Genomic DNA, 24921 nt, shown 5'->3' on the forward strand with positions numbered 1-24921 from the left:
TGTAACAAAGACAGCAAATGGGTTTTAAAACAGCGTATGCTAACTCATCTGTGCTGCTTTTACTCATGTCATAGTAAGGAACCCAGAGCCAGCTTCAGGGAACATTTTACTTTAACTGCCATGTCTTGATCCGGTTATTCCAGAAAGATGTATTCAATTACACAGAGGTGAGACATGTATGAGATGCTATTTCCTTCTCCTATAATTTCTAGAATAACCGAAAGCAAGGGTTGGAAGGGACCATAACAATAATGTATTTCAGTGACTCCCAAACTTGGCTACATGTACAACCACTTGGGAGGCTTCCAAAAGTTACAGAGTCCTAGATTCCAGTGCAGACCTTAATTCTGAACATCATGGGATAGCAACCCAGGGGATTCTATGCTGTTGGTGGGGCACTAATCTGTTTATCCAGGATGAGAGTCTGGGCACCTCTGGATTCCAGCACAGACCTTAATTCTTAACATCATGGCATAGCACCCCAGGGGATTCTATGCCGTTGGTGGGGCACTAATCTGTTTATCCAGGATGAGAGTTTGGGCACCTCTGATTGATTCCAGCAGCCAGGCCCACGCTGACACCTGTGCAGCCGCTTGGCCAGGTGGAGGAGCTGCTTTTGCTTTACTAACCCAAGGAGGGGCACTCCAGCTGGAGATTTTATCTATGTATCTATCTATTTATTTATTTATTTATGGCTGTGTTGGGTCTTTGTTGCTGCGCACAGGCTTTCTCTAGTTGTGGTGAGCGGGGGCTACTCTTCATTGTGGTGCGTGGGCTTCTCATTGCGGTGGTTTTTCTTGTTGCGGAGCATGGGCTCTAGGCACCGGGGCTTCAGCAGCTGTGGCATGCGTGCTTCAGTTGTTGTGGCTCGCGGGGTCTAGAGCGCAGGCTCAGTAGCCGTGGCGCACGAGCTCAGTTGCTCTGCAGCATATGGGATCTTCCCAGACCAAGGATCGAACCCATGTCCCCTGCATTGGCAGGCAGATTCTTAACCACTGCATCACCAGGGAAGTCCAGATTTTATTTTTAAATAATGTCCTTGACCCTTATCTACTTTCTTATTTAAGACCACAGACTATGACAGTTTCAAGAGTTCTTAGAGAGCCTAACTTCCAGATTAGGAAACTGAGGTCAAGGAGGATAAATGTCTTCCCACAAAGCATATAGATAGTTAGGTCGACACAGGACTAAGCCCAAGGTTCTGGGCTCCAACACCTGCCCTCCCTCAAAATTATCCACCCCCCCAATTTTTTTTCAGTGTATTGACTTAAAAAGGGAGGAAAGAAGAAGCCAATCAAAGTGAAAAACCCAAAGCAACTCGGTTCCTGTGCTGGCCAAGCCCAGAATAGCATGTTGGTATTAAAAGTGTGAACTCTACCGGGACAGGAGGGTGGAAGAGTCAGGGGACACTAGCCTATGGGCAGTCTTTGTGACAAAGAGCAAAAGGCACTCCTTCCAGGGGGCGGAAGAAAGGCACCGTCTCCCCCTGGCTGACGCAGCCCCAGGCAGGGCACAGGGCTCAAGAGGTAACCACAGACTGACTTCAGCCGCTCCCTAGGGTCACTAACCAGCCTGGTTTCCCAGGACCAGGAGTTTCCCAGGCTGCCAGGCTTTGTGTGCTAAAACCAGGAAAGTCCTGGGCAACGCAGGACCGGTGGTCACTGTCCCCCTCCCTGGCACGCCTCCGCTCCCACCTTCCAGCACAGACACGGAGGCTGCCCAGATGGCGTATTATCAGCAATTGCTACTTGACAGTAACTGCAGCTCCGTTTGCCAGGCTATCCCCCTAGAAGCCTGTGCCCGGGCTCTCCAGGTGACCCCAGTGCTCGGTTCCCAAGCGCAGAGCGGTTTACCTTCCCCTTTGCCGTAGGAAGAGCTGGCGGTCCAGGACTTGGCCTCCACGTAGCCCAGCTCCCGGCAGACGACGTGGGCAGCGTGGATGGAGAAGTCGTCGTCACACACGGTGCCCCACCGGCCGTCGTAGTACACCTCCACCCGGCCCTCACTGTGTTTCCTCTTCTGGCCCGCCAGGCGCAGCTGGATCTTGACCACGTCGGAGGGCACCTGAGGCCGGTGGTACTCCGGGGCGGGCTGCTGGAAGTACTCGGGGTAGTTGGGCCAGCTCTCGTACTGCGCCAGGCTCAGGGCGGGCAGGAGGGCGAGCACAGACAGACAGCCGCAAAGGCAGGAGCCTCCGGGTCTCTCCATCCCTGTCCTCGAGCAGGAAGACCTGATGGAGGGGGACACTTGGTGCTCAGGAGTTTCCTGGAAGAGAGGAAAGGTTCGGGTTACAGACATCTGGAAAACGGCCAGTGATTTCGTACTCTTTTGCTTAGGATTGAAAGCTCATTCTGGATTCCAACCTCTTCTCTTCTCCCATCTTATGCTTCAGCTAGACAGGACTGGGAAGTCCTACTTCTTTGCCCACCACCTTCCCAGATCTTTGAAATGCTTTTTTCCAGGATGACTCCTGGCAGGAAACAGAGCACACTTAGACTTCATTTGAGTAGAGGTTTTTTTGTTTGTTTGTTTTGTTTTGTTAAATATTTATTTAGCTGTGCTGGGTCTTAGTTGTAGCACATGGGATCTTTGGCTGCGGTATGTGGGGTCTTTAGTTGCGGCATGTGGGATCTAGTTCCCTGGCCAGGGATTGAACCCGGGCCTCCTGCACTGGGAGCAGGGAGTCTTAGCCACTGGACCACCAGGGAAGCCCCCATTTGAGTAGAGTTTTTAAAAAAAGACTATGTACATTAATGGATAAAGAAGACATGGTACATATATACAATGGAGTATTACTCAGCCATAAAAAATAACGGAATAATGTCATTTGCAGCAACATGGATGGACCTAGAGATTGCCCTCCGGTGGGCTACTGAAGCAGCCCCCAGGGACTTCCTTCCAAGGCGGGCTTATTATCTAGATCTTCTCCTCACCCCTTCCAGACACCTTCATATCCCTAAAGAGGTTACAAACTGCTTAAGGGCAGGACTTGTTTCTCATCCTTCTTTGGCTCCTCCAGAGTAAGCATGATAGGTTGGAAGACATGTTTATGGAATGAAAAGGTGATTTGGTTCCAGGTACCGAGTGGCTGGAGAAACGCAGGTGTGACAGTGTATGTTGAAGAGGGCTCGGGTACTCCCAGGTAAGGTGGACTTCCTCCCCATGGACGTTAGTTGACCTGGATGGAAACGGCATCTTCTGGGTGCTGAGAATAACACTACGAGGCTTTGAGTCTCCATCTTTACTTGCTCACGGGCTGCACACATACCTGAACCATCCTATAGCTCTGCTTTCAGGCTCCAGGCCTCCAGACACCCCGACATGCTGCCCACCCACACCCCAGATCTCATTATGTTTTATACTCTGGACCTCAAGACAGCTGAGACCACTGAACGACGAGGTCAGAGGCAAAGCCCCTTAAACAGCTCTTACGCAGGACCTGTCCTTAGCTGAACTGTGGAGTAGCCCCAGAGAGCAGTCCTGAGGCACTGCTCTAGCACTTGGGGAAGCCAAGGATGCCCAGGCGACAATTCCATCCCTTTACATAGTTTACGTCCCTGAGGGCTGCTGGGGGCTGAGTCCAGCCTGCTCTGTGCACAGAAGGGAGGCATAAAGCTCTTTGTACCAAACAGGAGAGGGGCTGAGTGGCCCATCATCAGGCCAGGGAGAGCAGAACAGCACAGTGAGGGGGAGGGGGAATCACAGACTCTGAAGCCAGACAGTCTGGGTTTGCATTCTCATTCTGATACTGACTAGCTGTGACACCTTGGGCAAAATACTTAACTTCTCTCTGCTGTTTGATGTTTCGTATCTATAAAATGGGTATGATAATTATGTCTAGCTCACACAACTGTTATGAGGATTAAATGAATGGTACATAATAAGCCCTATAGGAGCATTTGCTAAATAAAATTTTTTAATTTTTATATTTTCAAGATTGTGGTCACCGTACCCAGGTGGAGCCTACCTCTAAGAATTCCAGGATGAGGTCCTAGAGCGGGAAATAAAAACTTAGTTCATGTACCTTGATCCTTCCATAATTCAGAGAGCTAGGAAGACTGCCTTAAAGGACTGCAGGTGTATTTCATGGAAGAGGAAGTAGACTTGGAAGATGGGCCCCCCCCAAAGGAAACCAGGACCAGCAGGTGAAAGCTACAGCAGTGCATCATACATTCTCTATTAACCAGGTACAGAGGGTTAGGCCAATTGTATGACTCAGTTCATGGCACATCACCAACAAGGAAGGACCAGATAAGTGCCCAGAGCACCTGGGAGGGATGATCTAACTTGGAGAGAGGCAGTTCCACACCTGTCGAGATGGCCAGGCAGTGTCTGGTCCCATCCTGGGTTTTGGGGTAGAGATGCCACAGCTTTGGGGGGCAGTTACGACCGAGGACTTCGGAAGGCCCTCTGGTTCACTGGAGATCCAGCCATCCTCATCCTGTGACTCACAAACAAGGCCAGAAAGTTGTGGGGTTCCTGCAACGGCCCTCTTCAGACCACAGCCTGACAGGCTAGTACGTGGCTCTGAAGGGACCCCTCATTGCCTCCTCTGCCCTGGCCACGTTTCATTCCTGTCCCAGCACATTGGTGTCCACGAGCTCATCTATGCCTCACTAGAACCTTGAGACATGGGTGGAGTAGCCAGGGATGAGGATTCTTACTCTACGAGGGAGAAAACCAAGAAGCAGAGAGAGAGGACTTTTCTGCTAGACTTCACCGGAGTTGCACTGTTCGTGCAGGCAAAGCCAGAAGTAGTCAACCCCAAGCTACCAAAACATCAGTGATCCCCTATCATATATTTAAAATGTCCAAATTCCACCTGGGACACAGATGCCTTTATAAGGTGGAACATACCTACATTCCTGGCTTCAGTTCCCACACTTCTCTCCTTGCCCTCACTCCAGCCCTTCACGTGTCACCCATCCAATCGTATCAGCCTAGAGTGGCTTAAGTTTTCCCACCTCAATCAATGTGCTCCATCCCCATGCCTCCCCTTCCCTCAGAAAAGCGTATGTCACAATCCTTCCGGTTCTTCAAGGAAAGCTTCCCAGATGCTCCTAATCAGAATCAATGTCTTCTCTGATTCTCTTTAACATAGCATCCTGCTTGTGCTTTACACCAGTGTCATATCAGGCTTTAATGGACACTCAGTCCCAGGGGCAGAAGCCGCCTCTTGTCATTTCCACACAGTATCATGTGTTTTTGGCTACAGCAGACTAGCTTATAACAGATAAACCTTCCCACCAAGGACAACTGGAAAAGGTAGGTAAAACACTAAAAGCATGTATTTGAAGACACTGGAGAGCTATAGAGGCAGCAAGGACTCAAGAATCCAGAGAGATGGGAAGTACAGCGAGGTGAGCCTGACACTTGTGTCTGCTTTTCCCCTTAAGCCATTTGCCAATTCCAAGGCAGTTGCCAACAGGCTGGGAAGCTAAGCAAAACTTCAGGCATCCTCCCAGGACTAAGGACACAAAAATTGGAGTTCAGAGCCTGCCAAGGAGGAAGGGCCCTGTTAAATAGCCCCAGGCTTTCAGATAGGGGTCCCTGAAGGGCTAAACTCTAGAAGTTAGGACAGAGTTACTTTCTACCTGTTAGAAAGATCTAACATCCGTATAATTGGAATTCCAAAAGAGGAGAGAGAGAGAACGTCTGGAAGAAATATTTGAAAAGATAAGGGCCAAGAATTATACGAAACTGATGAAAGATATCAAGCCAAAGAAGTACAAAAAAAACATACCAGGGCACATCAAAATCAGACCGTGGAAAAATCCAAGACAAAGAGGAAAGCTTACAAGCAGCCAGAGTATAAAAGGAGCATTACCTTCAAAGGAGCAGCAATAAGGCTAACAGTTGGCCTCTCAACAAAAAACAAGGAAACAAAGAAGATAATCACATGACAGTTTCTAAGGGTTGAAAAAAATAAGTCAGCCTAGAATTCTGTACCCCCTGGAGAGAATAAAGGTTTTCACAAAAGTGGAGACAGGACTTCCCTGGTGGTGCAGTGGTTAAGAATCTGCCTGCCAATGCAGGGGACAGAGGTTCGAGCCCTGGTCCGGGAAGATCCCACATGCCGCGGAGCAACTAGGCCTGTGTACCACGACTACTGAGCCTGCACTCTAGAGCCCGTGGACCACAACTACTGAGCCCACGTGCCACAACTACTGAAGCCCACACTCCTAGAGCCCATGCTCTGCAACAAGAGAAGTCACCACAGTGAGAAGCCCACACACCACAACGAAGAGTAGCCCCTGCTTGCCACAACTAAGGAAAGCTCACGTGCAGCAATGAAGACCCAACGCAGCCAAAAATAAATAAATAAATACATAAATTTATTAAAAAAAGAAGTCGAGAGACTTTGTCATCAGAGTTCTCCAAGATGAAAATACTAAAGGGAGTTCTTCAGACCACAGGACAAATCATCCTAGATGTGGAATGAAGGAAATGGAAGGGGGAGCTATGCAGATAAATCTGAATGACTATCAACTGTGTAAAATAATAATGTCTTATGGGGTTTAAAATATATGTGTCATTAAAATACCATGGTGAAAACAGCACAAAAGGTAGAAGGGGATTAAATGGAAGTGTTCCAAGGTCTTTGCACTATCTGGGAAGTGATGAAAGTAGTCTTTCCTATCAGACTTCAGCAAATCTTAATAGTCTTAGCTAGATGCATACTGTAGTCTTTATGTAATCAGCATAAGAAGAGAAAAAAAGTAGAATGAACATGGCAATAAAGGGGAGAAATGATGGAATTATTTTTTTTAAAAACCCCGATTAATCCAAAATTAGAGCAATAAAGCAGAGAAAAAGTAACATAGAAGAGTTGTCACAAATAGAAAAAATAGTAAGATGGTGGATTTAAAACCAAATATATCAGTAATTTCATTAGATGATACTGCAATGAAAAGACAAAGATTGTCATAATGGATTTAACAAAACAATATTTTCTATTTCCTATGGAAAACCAAGAGGTTTAAAGTAAAAGGATGGAAAAAGATTTACCACACACACATTCATCCAAAAAAAGTTGGTACAAAGTAAGATAAAGTCAACTTTAAGACAAAAGGTGTTACTGAAGACAAAAACTTATGATGATGAAAGAGTCAGTCCATCAGAAATATATTAACTATCTCTTCTCAGTTTGTATACACAGACTCCACATGTATGAAATAAATATTGACGGAACTAATAGGAAAAAAATGACAAATCTGTAATTAGCGTGGGAGATATTACACACCGTTCATCAGGGGAAGCAGACAAAAAAATCCTTGTACTAAAGAAGTGAACAATATGATAAACTAATGCGACCTAATTGACAACTTTCTATCAACTGGACTCAGAAGACAGACTTGCTTCAAGTCCACATGCAAGATTTACACAAATGGACCCTAAGCTGGGTCACAAAGCAAGTCTCACCACATCTAATGAAATCGCACACAATGTGTTCCCTGACTACAGTAGAATTAAGCTCTACACCAATCATAAAAGAATAACCAGAAAATCCCCCAATATTTGGAAATGATGTAAAAGGAAAATAAGTCTATTTCTATTAATTTCCATTGAGGTCACAGTATCAAATTGATTTACTCATTCAATAAACATTCATTGAGCTCCTGCTACACATTAGGCCTCATGTGGGTAAAGCAGACATGCTCTTGCCATGGTTCTAATAGGAATTGACAGGGCATTCATCTTCTAGCTGTGGTTTGCCTGCAGGAAATCAGTGAATATTCATGGATTGAATCACCTGAGCCAGGTGGCCTGACTCTGAACTCAGGAAAGTTTTTCCTCTTGTAGCCAGTGTCTATATCCTCATATGGCAGAAATTTAAGACAGAAAGTCCAGGACTTGCCAAAGGTCCCACAGAGTGACAGAGCTACAACCAATATGAAGCTAACACGATAAAGTGCCTCCTCTATGCAGGCACTGTGTATGAATCATGCCTTTTTTTTTTTTTTTTTTTTGCGGTACACAGGCCTCTCACTGCTGCGGCCTCTCCCGCTGCGGAGCACAGGCTCCGGACGCACAGGCTCAGCGGCCATGGCTCACGGGCCCAGCCGCTCCGCGGCATGTGGGATCTTCCCGGACCGGGGCACGAACCCGCGTCCCCTGCATCGGCAGGCAGACTCTCAACCACTGCGCCACCAGGGAGACCCTCATGCCTTTTTATTTTCTGTATTTCTGCTCTTTTGATATGTAGGGTCTATGCTGACTCTGGTGAAAGACTACTCAGAAACTACACTACCCACCTTCTGGTTAATTCTTAGAGATGATAAAGGACTCACCCACAAGTGTAGTTTGCATGTGCAAACCAATGAGTCCAGAGCTATACCTTCCCAACTATTTCCATTCTCAAGATCTCACACTCTGGGCCACTAACGCCCTGCCCTAATCACTCTAAGACCAGGTACCAGATAAGTAGAGATGGTCCCTATGCCCCAGAGAGAGGTGAAATTATTCAACTAACCAATCCTTAACCTGATTAGCCTGCTTCCTGTGGCAGTCATAGGAGATGCTCTTGCCCACATTTTCCCCTCACTCCTGCCTCTGACCAACCCCGGTGCTTCTTCATGTGGCCCCGCATGGTGTGCCAGGCCTCCTTGTTTCTAGGGATCTGTGACTATCATCTTCTTCCTCCATGACAGTCACTCTGTGTCTGTGTCTTTCCACACCTGATTAAAACAAATCTTGGGTACATTTTAAAATGTACACATGATTTAATGTTTAAACACATGATTCTCAACATTCTGCTGTATTAATTCACTGAATAGGGCAAACCCCATTATTATCAAGGCACAGAGAGTTTCAGCAAGTTGCCTCAGGTTGCACTGTTGGGTAAGTGGCAAGGCAGGCTCTGAACGAGGGCAGCAGGCTGACCTGTGTCCTTCACCTTCACCTCTGTGCTCTAACAGCCCCAGTCCAGCATTGTCTTACCATCTCCCAAGCTCCCCCTCACATGAGAGCTACAGAGGCCTGCAGATTGTCTATTCACATCTCAAAAAGAAATGGAAAAAAGTATGTGGTTCTGTAATTTTTTAAGAAGAAATCGTAATCTCTGGATTTGCATATCTATAAACTGCTCCACCCATCTTCTTGGATGCTCCAATCTGTGGGAATGGCTAGTGTTCAACTCTTAAATCTTTCCTACAAAAGTGCTCCTGAATTTTTTGCTTCCTTTGTGGGGCTTCTCCTACTCTCTACCCTGGGGAATTGTAAAATATTAGACCCAGATGCTTCTCTTTTCTTTTTAAAAATAACTTTTATGGTTTTTTCTTTCTTCTTGAAAAAGTTATACAATCTGGTGATACAAATCTGGAGAACACAAACAAGTAAAAAGTAGAAAAGAATTTGCAAGACCCCTATTGGAGAGAATGATTGTCAATACTCTGGTGTACACCCCTTCCAGCCTTTTTTCTGTACATATATATTTCCTCTTAAAACTTAGAATAATTTTCTACATACTCTTTTGTAAACTGCTTTTCACATTTACCAGTATATTGCAAACATCATGCCTCATTGACTTTTACAAGGTTTTTATTACATAGTATTCAATCTTATGGATGCACCATAAGATTGAATAATCTTACCAGTAAATTTTTTACTGCTGTTCACATAGTTGAAATGAATATCCTTGTAGCTAAAATTTTCCACAGTCTTGGGATACATTCCTAAAAGCAAAATTGCTGGGTCAAAGGGCTGGTAAAAAGTGAACGCTTCTGCAAAACTATATTAACTGCCTCCAGAAGGGCTGTGCTAGGGTACACGTCGGCCTGAAGTATGTAGATTTCCCCACAACCTCAAAATTCTAGCTGTGACCATGCTTTCAGACCTTTCTCCATCTGATAAGCGGGGTGGGGGGGGGAAGGTATTCTGTTTTAACCAACATTTCTTTTGCTACTAGTGAGGTCGACCTTTTTCTCCTTCAGGCTCTATTGGCCACCTGTATTTCTTTTTTTTGGAAATTATCTCTACATGTTGTTTTAAAATCCCCTTACTATTATATGTCTTTCCCTTATTGCATTGTAACATTCATTTTTCACATTGGCATCCATCTATCCCTCAGGAGGGAAAAATTGCCAACGTCCAAAGCAGAGCTGCAGAGGATGGAGAGCAAAATGCCCTGCGGCTCCACCCACCGCCGACCCCCTGTCCCGCGGTGGGCTGCCACCCGCTGCAGACCAGAGGCCTCGCCCGCTCCTCCCAGGCGTCAGTTTCCTTTCTGCACTTGAACTCGAGTTCAGCCCTTTCTCGGCAGGAGACTCTAGCTGCTGGGGGCGAGGGTGGCCTGGAGGGGAATCCGTCCGGGGTGGTCCCCCTGCTTGTGGCCCCCGCTGCAGCGCGTCCCGTGACAAGACTGTTGGCAGCCTGATGACCCGGTTTAGAACCGAGCCCCACCGGGCGTCCCCAGTTGCGGGGACGGGGACCGGCGCCCCTCCCGGGGGCAGGCAAGTGGCCCCGGGCTGGCAGCCCCTTCGCGATCCGGCCGCCGCGCTCTGAGTCCCCGCTCCCCGCCCTTCCCAGCGCCGGTGGCCGCGGAGCCGGAGTGTCCTCAAGCCCAGGCGGCGGCTGCACGCGGCCCGTGGTGGGCGGCACACGTGAGCCCGCGAGGGCGCTTCGGGTGACCAGGGTCCCTGAGCGGGGACCGTGCGCTCACTCGGCCGCCTAGGCTTCCCGGCCCCGCTGCAGCCGCGCTGGAGCCGGCGCCTGAGGCCCCGCGGCCTCCCCTTGAAGGAGGCCAGGCTCCGTGGGAGCGGACGTCCCCTCTCTGCTCACATCGCTCAGCGGAGCCGGTGCTGTTGGTGATGGAGGTCTCGGCTGGGCCCCGGGCCTAGCACGGTGCCTGGCACATGTTGGGCGCTTATTAAAAACCAGTTGGACAGTTACAGGGTAGGATAGCTCAAAGTAGACCCACCCTCAGGATGGTTTTAAAATAAGCTCTACTGCTTGATCACAGGTCAAAGGGCTATTAAAAGTGAAGTGGGGCTTCCCTGGTGGCGCAGTGGTTGAGAGTCCGCCTGCCGACGCAGGGGACACGGGTTCGTGCCCCAGTCCGGGAAGATCCCACATGCCGCGGAACAGCTGGGCCCGTGAGCCATGGCCGCTGAGCCCCGTGCGTCCGGAGCCTCTGCTGCGCAGCGGGTGAGGCCACAACAATGAGAGGTCCGCGTACCGCAAAGAGACGATGTTGGGTATCTTGGAATCAGAATATAAGGGTCTGAATCCTGACTTTACCACTTCCAAGCTCTACAGATTTGGGGGTACTTTTGGAGCCTGGATTTCCTCTTCTGATCATGGAAATAACCTTCCTTGCAGGTGTATATGTGATGATTAAATAACGTGGAAATCCCTAGCACACAGCATGGCTTCGTTCACATTAGTTTTCTTCTTTCCTTCCTGCCACTTCTGAACCCCTGAGCCTTGTCTCAGTAGGTACTCAGCAAATATTAATTGAATGAATAAATATAAATTCCTATTCAAATCGTCACACCTTATCAAAACGGCCTTTTCCTTCTGACCTAATTGCATAGGAAAGCGAGCTGAGAAATCCATTCCTTATTAATTTATTGTATTAAGAAATTTAACACATGAACGAGTAAATTTGTGACTTTTCTATGAAGAGGGAACTTTTATGTTTTAGCAGGGAATTCCTAGGTATGAATTTTTTTTTCAGTAAAGATCACTGTATTTGTGACTTACAATCAAGAAGAAAATCAGACAATAAACAAGAAACAAAGTGCATAAGTAAAATAATATGTTAGATAGTGATAAAAGCTTCAGAATAATGAAAAAATAGTGTAGCATAAGGGCATGAGAGAGTGCCAGGGGTAAGAAGGAGGGACGTTATATATATATATTTTTTTTCTTTTGCGGTATGCGGGCCTCTCACTGTTGTGGCCTCTCCCGCTGCAGAGCACAGGCTCCGGACGCACAGGCTCAGCGGCCACGGCTCACGGGCCCAACCGCTCCGCGGCACGTGGGATCTTCCCAGACCGGGGCACGAACCCGCGTCCCCTGCATCGGCAGGAGGACTCTCAACCACTGTGCCACCAGGGAAGCCCTTTTTTTTTTTTTTTTTTGGTGGGGGGACGTTATATTTTTAAAGTGTGGTCAGGGTAGGTGTCATTGGAAATGCAGCACTAGATGTGATTTTTTTTTTTCCCGGTACGCGGGCCTCTCACTGCTGTGGCCTCTCCCGCTGCGGAGCACAGGCTCCGGACGCGCAGGCTCAGTGGCCATGGCTCACGGGCCCAGCTGCTCCGCGGTATGTGGGATCCTCCTGGACCGGGGCACGAACCCGCGTACCCTGCATCGGCAGGCGGACTCTCAACCACTGCGCCACGAGGGAAGCCCGGGGGTCTGGTAGTTTTATGATGCGAGGACTGTGGTGAGCCCTTCCACGTAATTCCCCCCACCTAGGACGTATAGACTTTCTTATTCTATACCTAATTTATGTATTCAATTCCCCTCCCCTCCCCCATTCTAAAAGGATGACCTCTGCTTTTATACCACAGCCTGGATACCACATGAGCTGGCAATGAAGGTGGGATTCTGCTAATGAGAAAGTTAGATTTTTAAAAAATCCTATATTTATTGATTACTCATTCTGCATCAATGACTGTGTGAAAAGTGCTTTACAGGTATGAACTCATTTAATCCTCTAGTCTAGACTAGCGTTTCCCAATAGAAACATAATTCAAACCACATATGTAATTTAAACTTTTCTGATAGTCACATTAAAAAAGTAAAATGAAATGGGAGAAACTAAGGCTAAAGATATATTTTGTTTAACCCAATATATCCCAAATGTTATCATTTCAGTATATAATTGATTTAAAATTATTAATGAGATATTTTGCATTTGTACTAAATCTTTGCGCTCTGGGGTGTACTTTACACTAACAGCACATCTCAGTTTGGACTAACACATTTCAAGTGCTCAGTGGCCCCATGTGGTCGTGGCTGCCATACTGGATGGTAACAGCTCCAGGAAACCCTCTGAGAGAGGTACTATCAGCATCTGTATTTCCCTGAGGGAAACCCAAGGGACAGAAAAGCTATAGCTAAAAAGTAATCAAGCTGGGGTTTGCACCCAGGCAGCCAGGTACCAGAACTGCTACCTTTACTGACTAATTGTTCTTATCTCTGTCGCTGAGCAAGCACACTCTGGTATATCAAGCGTTGCCCAGGACCAATTTCCTTGAGAAAACTGCTTTGGGTCAAAGGCTTTGAGTTTCATTAAGAAATGTACTAGGATCCAAAAGATTAAAAACAAAAGCAAAGAAAAGCTTGAATTTTAATAAAACAAAAAAGCCCCAAACAAACAAACAGAAGCGTGCTATGTCTCTTACCTTTTTTGGTGCCTATTCATAAACAAATATGGTAAATTCTCCCTCTACTCTTCTGGACATTTGATGACATTTGGATTGATGGAAGTCACATTTCCCCTCTTCATACCTGCTCTATCAGTTCGCAGTCAGAGATTTTGATTTCACTAAAGAAATCAAAAATTCTGGTGGAGACATCTAACTGATACCATAGTTGGGAGAGTTTTTAGATGATGGGGAGATCTATTTTCAGCTTTCACCTATGAACACCTCCAAGGTCATCAACAGCCCAAGAGTCTACGCCAGTGAGGTTACATCACCATCCATCACAGAAACTCTAGGAACATCCTCTACCCTGAACACAAGCCACTGGGTCAGCAGAACATTTCTGTAGCTGGTTCACACATACCAAACGAAGCCCAGGTTTCACCAACCCTCTGCAGGCACGCCAAGTTCCACAAGAGGATGACCGATCTTGCAGAGTCTTCTGTTAAAACTGCATGTTAGGGAAGTCCAGGAAGAACTGTGGCAGATGGACTTAATTCTTCACACGGTTTAGCTGAGGAGTGGGTCATGATTACAGGGGTCAAGGCAAGATGCCCAAGGACCTCAGTATTTGACTAACAAGAATAAGAGTGCTACACCAGTCAGAATGGCCATCATCAAAAAATCTAGAAACAATAAATGCTGGAGAGGGTGTGGAGAAAAGGGAACACTCTTGCACTGCTGGTGGGAATGTGAATTGGTACAGCCACTATGGAGAACAGTATGGAGGTTCCTTAAAAAACTAAAAATAGAACTGCCATACGACCCATCAATCCCACTACTGGGCATACACCCTGAGAAAACCATAATTCAAAAAGAGTCCTGTACCAAAATGTTCATTGCAGCTCTATTTACAATAGCCCGGAGATGGAAACAACCTAAGTGTCCATCGACAGATGAATGGATAAAGAAGACGTGGCACATATATACAATGGAATATTACTCAGCCATAAAAAGAAACGAAATCGAGCTATTTGTAATGAGGTGGATAGACCTAGAGTCTGTCATACAGAGTGAAGTAAGTGAGAAAGAGAAAGACAAATACCGTTTGCTAACACATATATATGGAATTTAAGGGGAAAAAATGTCATGAAGAACCTAGGGGTACAACAGGAATAAAGACACAGACCTACGTGAGAATGGACTTGAGGATATAGGGAGGGGGGAGGGTAAGCTGTGACAAAGCGAGAGAGAGGCATGGACATATATACACTACCAAGCGTAAGGTAGATAGCTAGTGGGAAGCAGCCGCATAGCACAGGGAGATCAGATCGGTGCTTTGTAACCGCCTGGAGGGGTGGGATAGGGAGGGTGGGAGGAAGGGAGACGCAGGAGGGAAGGGATATGGGAACACATGTATATGTATAACTGATTCACTCTGTTATAAAGCAGAAACTAATACACCATTGTGAAGCAATTATACTCCAATAAACTTGTAAAAAAAAAAAAGAAAGATTTTACCTTACAGAGATAAAGTCATGAGTGTGAATATATTTATGCATAAAGAAATGCATAATAGCAAAATGCTCATCAAGGCAAATGGATCAGTAAATTATGATACATACATACAATAAGACACTGTGCTGCCTTTTAAAAATGACGAAGTAGATCTACATTTAGGTCCAAGGAAATAATTCCAATATGTTTCAGAATAAGAAGGTAGGTTACAGGACCATATTCAGGTGAAATAGTCTATGCACAGAGAGAAGATATTTAGAAGATATTTAGATATTTTGATGATGTTTCAGCAATATTTAATTCTTTATCTGAACTTACTGCATTGTTTTAATTTCTTATAATAAGCAAGAATGTTTTACAAAAAATAAATTATTTCAATGAAAAAAAAAAAAGAATAAGAGTGCTAGAAGGAATCAGCTGTGACCATGGCTTATCAGAAAGTGGTAAGTTATCTCTCCCGATATTTTCTCACTGGGCTCTTGGCTAAGCAGTTGAGGACATTCTTCAATTCAATTCAATCCATTTAAGGATACAAGTTCACACAGCTGATACTAGTGTAAGCTTTGCTGACAAGAAGCCCTGTGGCACCCAGGGGGTGTCTGAGAGACATGGGGAAAGAATTCCTTCACATCCCCAGGACTTAAATCCCAGGCATTCCTGAAAACCATCTGCCAGAATCAGCTCACCTTCCCCAAGGGCCTTGAGGACCCCCTACATTCAGCGTCCCCTTCAGGCAGCTTGCACATTCATCCTCCACAAAGAATGGGCTGCACATGCCATCACCTCCCATTGCCACTAAGCAGCGTGGCCCAGTGGTTTAGAGTCACACAGAACTAGGTTCAGATCCCTCTTCTCTCACCTCTTAGCTCTGTGACCTCAGGCACACTTAGATTTTCCAAGTCTCAGTATTTCATCTACAAAATGGAAACGATACGTACTTAAAAGCAACTTTTTAAAGGAAAAAACAAGAAACACCTTCATTTCAGGACTCTTTCAAAAATCAAAGATCATGTTTCTTAAGTTCCTGAACCATAGTACGTGGTCCCCCCCCCAAATCACGTAAAATATTTGGGTTCCAACAGGTGCTGCCTGGTAGATTTGAGTCAGGCTGTTCAAGTGCCAACTACAGTTCTGGTGGATGCTAAGCTGTATAATATAAGTGGTTGCATTTAATTTTGTACTTCAGATTTCCCCAAGTGTTATTTGGGGAACTGGGAACTCCTGAGGATGAGCTTAGGCAGTTCTTCCTGGATCTAGCTCTTGCAAGAACTTACTTGAAAACTAGAGATAGACATTTGCTCCAAAGAATATACAATATTGGAGAAAAGTTTAGTTACCTAAATCAAAAAGTGTGTTCACACGTGCTATGTAAACTATGGAGGTGCTAAATTGTGCCAAGTTCCATGGGAGGGTGGGCTCCAGGGAGTCTGCGATGCCTGCAGGTAAAACTTTTAAGCAGGGCTGATGTCAATTTTCTTGGTCTTGCTGGGAGTTGGGGCTGAGGGTGTGGTCAGAGGGAGAGAAAGAGTTCTAAGCCTTGTATCTTGCTCGAGTTTCTCAGTTCATCATGAACAGGGCTCCTTCAATTGTCTGATAAACCTCATTTGTTGGAGGACATCTTTAACTCCAAAATATATGTCACCCCTGGAACTTTCCAGTATATTCTAGAAACACTGATATTTATATTTTATTGAAATATAGTTGACTTACAATGTTGTGTTAATTTCTGCTGTATAGCAAAGTGACTCAGTTATACACACACATACACATTCTTTTTTATATTATTTGCCATTATGGTTTATCCCAAGATATTAAATATAGTTCCCTGTGCTATACCGTAGGACCTTGTTGTTTATCCACTCTATATGTAATAGTTTGCATCTATTAACCCCAAACCCCCACTCCATCTTTCCCCCATCCCCTCTCCCCCTTGGTGACCATAAGTCTGTAGAAACACTGATTTCTATGATTCCAGGCATGGCATTGTACTGATAATGGATGAATATTTGAAAATCCTTTACTTAATTTTGACCCAACAGGGCTCCAAAAGGAAAAGGAGAAAATCTATAACTAGAATTTCCAGGGCCCTTTTCTTTTTTCTTTTTTTTAATATTTTGCCTTCTTTTCTTTTTTAATAAATTTACTTATTTATTTTGGGCTGCGTTGGGTCTTCGTTGCTGTGCACGGGCTTTCTCTAGTTGCGGTGAGCGGGGGCTACTCTTCGTTGCGGTGCATGGGCTTCCCATTGCGGTGGCTTCTCTTGTTGCGGAGCACGGGCTCCAGGCATGCGGGCTTTGGCATACGGGCTCAGTAGTTGTGGCTCACGGGCTGTAGAGCACAGGCTCAGTAGTTGTGGCACACAGGCTTAGTTGCTCCGCGGCATGTGGGATCTTCCCGGATCAAGGCTCGAACCCATGTCCCCTGCATTGGCAGGCGGATTCCTAACCATTGTGCCACCAGGAAAGTCCCCAGGGCCCTTTTCTTAAGCTGCTCTTTTGACAGCTGAATTATTCTGCTTGGGAAAGAATATCAAAGACCTACTCCAAAAAAATCTCTGAGTCTCAAGATTTCCTTGGGGCTACTCAAATGTTTCTCTTCCCCCCAAAGGAATCCCATTCGAATGACTTCATCATCTACCTGAGAAAAGGCATTCTGTGTTGTAGAACTTGCCGGTGCAACAATATTTTCTGAAAAGCCAGTGGCTTTGGACTACCCCAATGCATTCTTAAAGAATACGACAGACCTCGGCCTCTTACCACTGACACCTGAGTGTCAAAAAATGCCCAATATGACCAACTATTTCCTAGTCAATAACAAAGGCATGCATAAGGGGGGGAAAACATATTGTAAAAATTCTACACTATTTGTGCATTTAGCGCTTTTAGCAAAAAGCACTGCTCTGACCCAAAGCTGATCTCCTTAACTCCTCCCATCCACCCACCAACATGACTGTCTGGGGCACAGAACCTCCTAAAACGGGTCTCCCCCAGGCTCCAGCTTTGCGTGACTGGCCTCACCCTTTCTGAGGGTCCTGGTAGGTAGGGAAATGATTCCTTCTGCCCAGCACTTGCTCCACATCTTGTGCTCTGGAGCCCCCAGTAACTGGCCTGCTGACCCAAATGAGAAACATCACATCAGCAACCATGCGGCTCCCCAGCCAGGAGCAGTGGCCCTGGATGCAAAAGCCACTTGCTTAGTGTCATAGAACAGTGGAGTGTAGAACTCGGCTGGATTCTTTCACCCAGACAGAATGGTCCCCTTGATGTCTCTGCCAGATGTCAGCATTCAGCTATGGGGTCAGGGGAGGGATGGGGGCTCTCTCCTCCATCAGACCCTCCCCCTGCCGCCTGCCAGGGGATTCCTGCTCGACCAGCAGGAGTGATGAATGGTCCTCATTCACGGCCCAGAGCACACGGGAGAGGCTATCCCAGCTGTGGTCGGATGCTGCTTCTGGCCGCACACGGAGCACATTCCTTTCTGGAGGAAGGCTGTCTTGGGTGGATGGGTTTGGTGCTCAGAGAATGAGGGAAGTGGGTGGAGACAAGGGGGCCTTTCTGAACCACCTCAGACAAGAATGCAGACTCTGACACCACGCTTGGCCAGGGCTGGTCCATTTGGCCCCTGGCCAAAGATTCCACCTGGGTCCTGTCTATTTCTGGCCACAGAGTGGGAATGTTCAGGGCATGGTGAAATGGCCAGAGGTAGGCATACAAAACTGAATTTTTTTCAGCCTCCAGAAAGAGACCTTTGTCAGGCATAATTTTTTGTGACCCATTGGGGTTCCCCACAGTCCATCGCCGCCTCTGGGTGGAATCTCATTCTGACCAGGCTGTTTCCTGGGGAGGATGAAGGTACAATTTCAAACACTTTAAAACGTGCCACTGGAGACTCTCAGATTGAATGTGACTTGTGGGCTCCAGAGCGCAGGCTCAGTAGTTGTGGCGTACGGGCTTCATTGTTCCGCAGTATGTGGGATCTTCCCGGACCAGGGATCAAACCTTAGGCCCCCTGCAATGGAAGCTTGGAGTCCTAACCACTGGCCCACCAGGGAATTCCCACCCATCGACCACTCTTAACACGGCACTTGGGTAACAGGTTTTAACCATCCTCCCACCCCTCCCTGACCCCCAACACATACACAGCCTCAGACACACTGCTTCTCAGAGTTAACAGTCAGTAGCCAAATTGGTCCAAATTTCTGTGCCAATTTGAAGGTGATATTAAAATTCATAAAAGGCAGGCAGGGGAGGAGAACAGAAGTCAGGGCCAGAATGGTGTGCAAATTTGTCAAGTAATCCAATCATTGCATTGTCTTGTTTCCAGGGGAGGAACTGTAGTTGGGGATGGGGTCACTGCATGCAAATCTCTGGAGATGGGGTGTTGAGGGCCGGTCCAGGCACAGACACTGAGGTAGAGAGGGGCTCAGACAGTTGGGGATAAGAGAAGCATACGAGGGGGGGAAGTGGGGGGAGTCCTGGGAAGGAGGGAATGTACAAACCAGCTTTTCTTTAAATTTTTGGCTACGCAGCGTGGCTTGTGGGATCTTAGTTCCCAAACCAGGGGTTGAACCTGCAGAGTGGAAGCACAGAATCCTAACCACTGGGCCACCAGGGAATTCCCCAAACTAGCTGTTCTAAGAGATGGATCCTCAAAACGGCCAAGGAGCTCAGTTCTTAAGTGACATCCTCCCCAAGCCCTCCCTATTTAGCTTCCTTCATGCCTCAGGGAGCACTAGTCACAGCAGGACTCAACCATGGCTTTAGACACCTTCTGTATCTCCAGAAGCTTCCAGGCCAAGCTCCCATCCAAGCAATGCAACCTGAACCAACAGCCAGTTCTTCAGGCCTGAGCCCCTTCAATGAGAAATAGACCCCAGGGCCCAGTGAAGGAAGGAGCAGCTGGTACAGAGGCCATGGCCACATCTTTGGCTTGTCCAGAAATGTCTGGTGACCCAGGGGAGGGGGCAGGAGTGCTGTTCTAAAGTTTGTTAAGAGCCTATGATCTGGGATTCAGCTGTCCATAGAAGCATTGGAAGCCCTTCCAGAAGCCCAGTGAGTAATAGCAGCAGGTAACAACTGCCACCTCACCAAAACTGGCCAGGCTCAGCTCACAATGCCAGCTGGTACTGTGTCAAGATACTGACACCCAGGGGCTTCCCTGGTGGCGCAGTGGTTAAGAATCCACCTGCCAATGCAGGGGACATGGGTTCGAGCCCTGGTCAGGGAAGATCCCACATGCCACGGAGCAACTAAGCCCGTGCGCCACAACTACTGAGCCTGCGCTCTAGAGCCCGCAAGCCACAACTGCTGAGCCCACGTGCCACAACTACTGAAGCCTGCACTCTAGAGCCCGTGCTCCGCAACAAGAGAAGCCACCACAATGAGAAGCCCATGCACCGCAATGAAGAGTAGCCCCTGCTCGCTGCAACTAGAGAAAGCCCACGTGCAGCAACAAAGACCCAACACAGCCAAAAGTAAAACTAAATAAAATAAATAATTTTTTTAAAAAAGATACTGACATCCACAGAGTAGTGGCATATACACAGAGAGCTTCAAGTTCTTGCTTTCACTGAGGAGGCAGACTTTCTCAGCTACGTTTGGAGCTGACCCATGTCACTGGTGCTGATCACAAGCCTTTTCTGGACCTCCTTCTAGAATGATTCTACTATTTTATTGCATCTCCAAACACGGCATGGTTTCCACTGGCAATTACAGGGTGCCTCCACTTTCTTTATCATGACATCCACTAGCTTCAACTCTGTGTTTAAGCATCTACTCATATGTATATATAAAAAATCCTAAGGAATATATTAAAAGACTATTAGAACTGATAAAAGAATTCAGCAAGGTTATAGGATGCCAGATCAACATACAAAGATTAACTGTGTGGACACACCTTCAAAGAACAATCCAAAAATTAAATTAAGAAAATAATGCTATTCACAATAGCATCAAAAAGAATAAAATACTTAGGAATAAACTTAACAAAAGACATGACAAAATTTATACTCAGTGAATGATAAAACATCGTTGAAAGAAATTAAAGAGGATTTAAATAAATTTTTCAAATTCCATGTTCATGGATTGGAAGACTTAATATTGTTAAGATGAGAATACAAATTGATCTACAGATTCATCACAATCCTTATCAGAATCCCAGACTTTTCCATGGAAATTGACAAGCTGATTCTAAAATTCATACGGAATTGTAAGGGACCCAGAATAGCCAAGACAATTCTGAGAAAGGAGAACAAAGTGGGAGGACTCACACTTCCCGATTTCAAAAGGTACTACAAAGCAATGGTAATCAAGACAGGGTGGTGGTACTGGCACAAAGATACAGGCATATAGATCAATGGAAAAGAACTGAGAGTCCAATAATAAACTCATATATCTACGATCAATTGATTTGGACAAGGGTACCAAGACCATTCAATGGGGAAAGAATAGTCTTTTCAAAATATAATGCTGGAGTAACCGGATAGCCGCATGTAAAAGAAAGAAGTTGGACCCTTACCTCCCACCACTTACAAAAATTAATTCAAAATGGATCAAAGACCTAAATATAAAAGCTAAAATTTTAAAACTCTTAGAATAAAACACAGGGGTAAATATTCATGAAGTTGGGTTTGGCAATGGCTTCTAAGATACGACACCAAAATCATAGGCAACAAACTGAAAAATACCTGTATTCATAAAAATTACAAACTTTTGTGCATCAAAGGACACTATCAACATGCTTCATGAACTAGAGCAGTGGGGGTAGCAAAAAGGGTGTAGTGATCAATTATTTTTTGTACTGTTTGCATATCTGTCTCTCTCCTAAGACTGTGAATCCCTTGGAGGGCATATACGACTCGGGATCCCCTGAGCCCAGCACAGAATAAATGTTGAGTAAATGTGATGTGAACCGAGAAAAAAAAATATCAAGAAAGTGAAAAGACAACACACAGATGGGACAAAATATTTGTAAATCGTGTATCTGACAAAGGTCTAGTATCCAGGATATATAAAAACTCTTAAAATTCAATAACAAAAGACAAGCAGTCCAATTTAAAAATGGGCATAGGACTTGAATAGACATTTCCCCAAAGAAGACATACAAATAACTGACAAGCACATGAAAACATGCTTAAAATCATTAGTCATTAGGGAAATGCAAATTAAAACCACAATGAGATACCTCTTCACACACACTAGGATGGCTATAATTTTTTTTTTGAAGTGGGGAAAAGTAGGTGTTGGTGAAGATGTGGAGAAATTGGCAGCCTCATACAGTGCTGGATGAAATATAAAATGGTGCAGCCACTGTGGAAAACAGTTTGGCAGTTCCTCAAAATGTTAAACAAAGTATTATCATATGATCCAGCAATTCCACTCCTACTTATATACCCAAAAGGATTGAAACCAAGTGTTCAACCAGAAATTTGTACACAAGTATTCATAACAGTGCTGTTCATTATCACCAAAAGGTAGAAACAACCCAGATGTCCATCAACAGTGAACAGATAAACAAAACGTGGTGTATCCTCACAATGGAATATTATGGGGTCATAAAAAGGAATGCAGCGTGGATACATGCCACTACATGGGTGAAACTTCAAAACATCATATGAATTAAAGAAGCGAGACCACAAAGACCATATATCATATAACTCCTTTATATAAAATATCCAGAATTGGCAATGTAGAGACAGAAAGTAGATGAGTGGCTGTTTAGCAGTGGGAGTAGGGGGAGCGGAGAAGAGGCAATGGCTAAAGTATACAGGTTTCTCTTTGTGATGGTTGCATATATCTGTGAATATACCAACATCCATTGAGTTGAACACTTTAAATGGGTGAACTATGTAGTATGTGAATCATATCTCAATTAAGCTATTAAAAAAAGAATCTATTTAACTGACCCTTCAGTTTAGTAGTATCTACTTACTAAGCATTTGTTACATGGCAAGCATTGTATTAGGCACTGGAATTCAAAGATGAATCTGACATGGGTTCTGCCCTCTAGGAGTTCACAGTATATTTAGAGAACCAAAAAGAGTACAGAAATAGGTACAGAAATAGAACTGGGAAGGCAGTGATTACAATTAGAGATGAGGAACAGGAAAAGCTTTAGAGAGTTGACACCTGGGCAGGTTTCGAAGGGAAGTAGGAGTTTGACAGGTCGTTGGTGGGGAAGGGAGATCATTCCAGGCAGGTCTGAAATAACACAGGATGTTCTGAGACCTGTATGGGGTTCAGAGTTGCAAGAAGAACAGTGGAAGGGCTGGCAGAGTGGGTGGGGTGAGGAGAGGTGCAAGAGGTGAGCTTGGAGAAGCAAGCAGAGGGCCATGAGGCAACTTGAATATCATGCCAACAAATGTTGAGTTTTCCTTTTGGGGATGAGGAGCAACGATAGGTAAGTGGGAGGGCAAGGGGGGCAGACTTGTGACTGAAAGCAGGAGTCGGTGAACGACAGCCCTTGGGCCAAATCTGTGAAGTTTTTAGAAATAAACTTTTATTGGAACACAGCCATGCTCATTTCTTGTTGTCTCTGGTTGCTTTCCCACTAAAACAGCCAAGTTGCGACAAAGATCGTATGGACCCATCAAGTCTGAAATGTTGGCTATCTGGCTCTTAGAGAAAAAGTTTACCAACCTCTGCTCTAGAAAGCTCACTGTGCCTATTGGGTAAAGGATGGCTTCCCACGGGTTAAGACCAAGGGAGAAGAGTCCAGTTAGGAAACTAGCAACTCTCCAGGCAAAGAAGATGCTGGGGTACCATGACATTGAAACATCATGACGTTGGGATAACAGATGACACAGGGGGTCGATAGTGGGGTGGGGAGGTGGGCGTGGCTTTGAGAGCCTCCTGAGGAAAAAACACCTGGGGAATATCAATTTAAGAAAATTAGGGGCTTCCCTGGTGGCGCAGTGGTTGAGAGTCCGCCTGCCGATGCAGGGGACACGGGTTCGTGCCCCGGTCCGGGAGGATCCCACATGCCGCGGAGCGGCTGGGCCCGTGAGCCATGGCCGCTGAGCCTGCGCGTCCAGAGCCCGTGCTCTGCAACGGGAGAGGCCACAACGGTGAGAGGCCCACATACCACAAAAATAAAAATTAAAATTAAAAAAAAAAAAAAAAAAAAGAAAATTAACAGTGAAAAGGATGAGAACTCATGGGCTTTCATGGACGTCTGAATTTTAGTTTTTTCTTCTTAAATCATTAAAATGGTCCCTAAACCTCACGTTTAGTTGAGTGCTCTCAGACAGAGCATCTGAACTCAAGGCAGCTTACAAGTTTTTAAAAATTATTCTTACAATTTGGTTATGGGCATGCTGGAGCAATTCCAGATCACCTGATGGGCTGTCTTCCCCGCTTTGTGTGTTGCAAGAAGCCCAAACTCCACACCACATTCTTTGGCTATGCTCTGAGGCTGCTGTTGGCACCAGGTAGGCACCATGGAGTTGGTTGCCAGGCATCCGAATATCATTCTTGACTGATGATTTATTTTTAAATGCACATGTCAAATATCATGTCTTACTCATTTTTGTCTCTTACAGAGACTGGCAGAGTGTCTGGCAACTAGAAAGTCACTGATAAATCATTTGACTTAAGAGAGAGCACCAGGTGGGAAGGGAAGGAGGAAGGAAGGAATGGAGGGCAGGAAGGCAGGACGTGGCCACAGAATTTTTCACTCATGGCTTGAAACTTGTGATCCAGGGAGTTCCCTGGTGGCTTAGTGGTTAGGATTCCAGGCTTTCACTGCCGTGGCCCGGGTTCAATCCCTAGTCGGGGAACTGAGATCCCACAAGCCGTGTGGCAAGGGCAAAAGAAAAAAAAAGAATAAAAGAGAAAAAGAAAGAAACTCATGATCCAGCAGAAGCTGACAAAAGAGCAGGAGTTCTCCAGGTGGATGCAAACCTCTTCGGCCCAGGGAGAGCCTGGAAGAATAATACTTAGTGGTGATGTCCTAATATAGCTGCAACTGCAAATCCCAAATACGTTGTATTATCTTCCCTAGACATTTTAAGGAAAGAGGTTGCTTAAATCTCACAACGAATCTTGCTGCCTCTCAGGTTATAAATTGTGTTTTTCAAAAATCTCTTCTA

At 45.7% G+C, this 24921-nt stretch overlaps 1 protein-coding gene across 1 annotated transcript in view; it reads right to left on the reverse strand.

Annotated features, from left to right (window-relative positions):
- LOXL2 (lysyl oxidase like 2) overlaps positions 1-24921 on the reverse strand; it is a 101623-nt gene that overhangs the window by 71114 nt on the left and 5588 nt on the right. Inside the window, exon 2 of the mRNA XM_081237576.1 lies at positions 1854-2265. Coding sequence (XP_081093702.1) covers positions 1854-2208 — 355 coding nt within the window. The 5' untranslated portion in view covers positions 2209-2265. The remainder of the gene's footprint in view (positions 1-1853; positions 2266-24921) is intronic.

Source organism: Mesoplodon bidens, assembly GCF_964165515.1.
Source record: "Mesoplodon bidens genome assembly, chromosome: 6".
Classification (NCBI taxonomy): Eukaryota; Metazoa; Chordata; class Mammalia; order Artiodactyla; family Ziphiidae; genus Mesoplodon; species Mesoplodon bidens.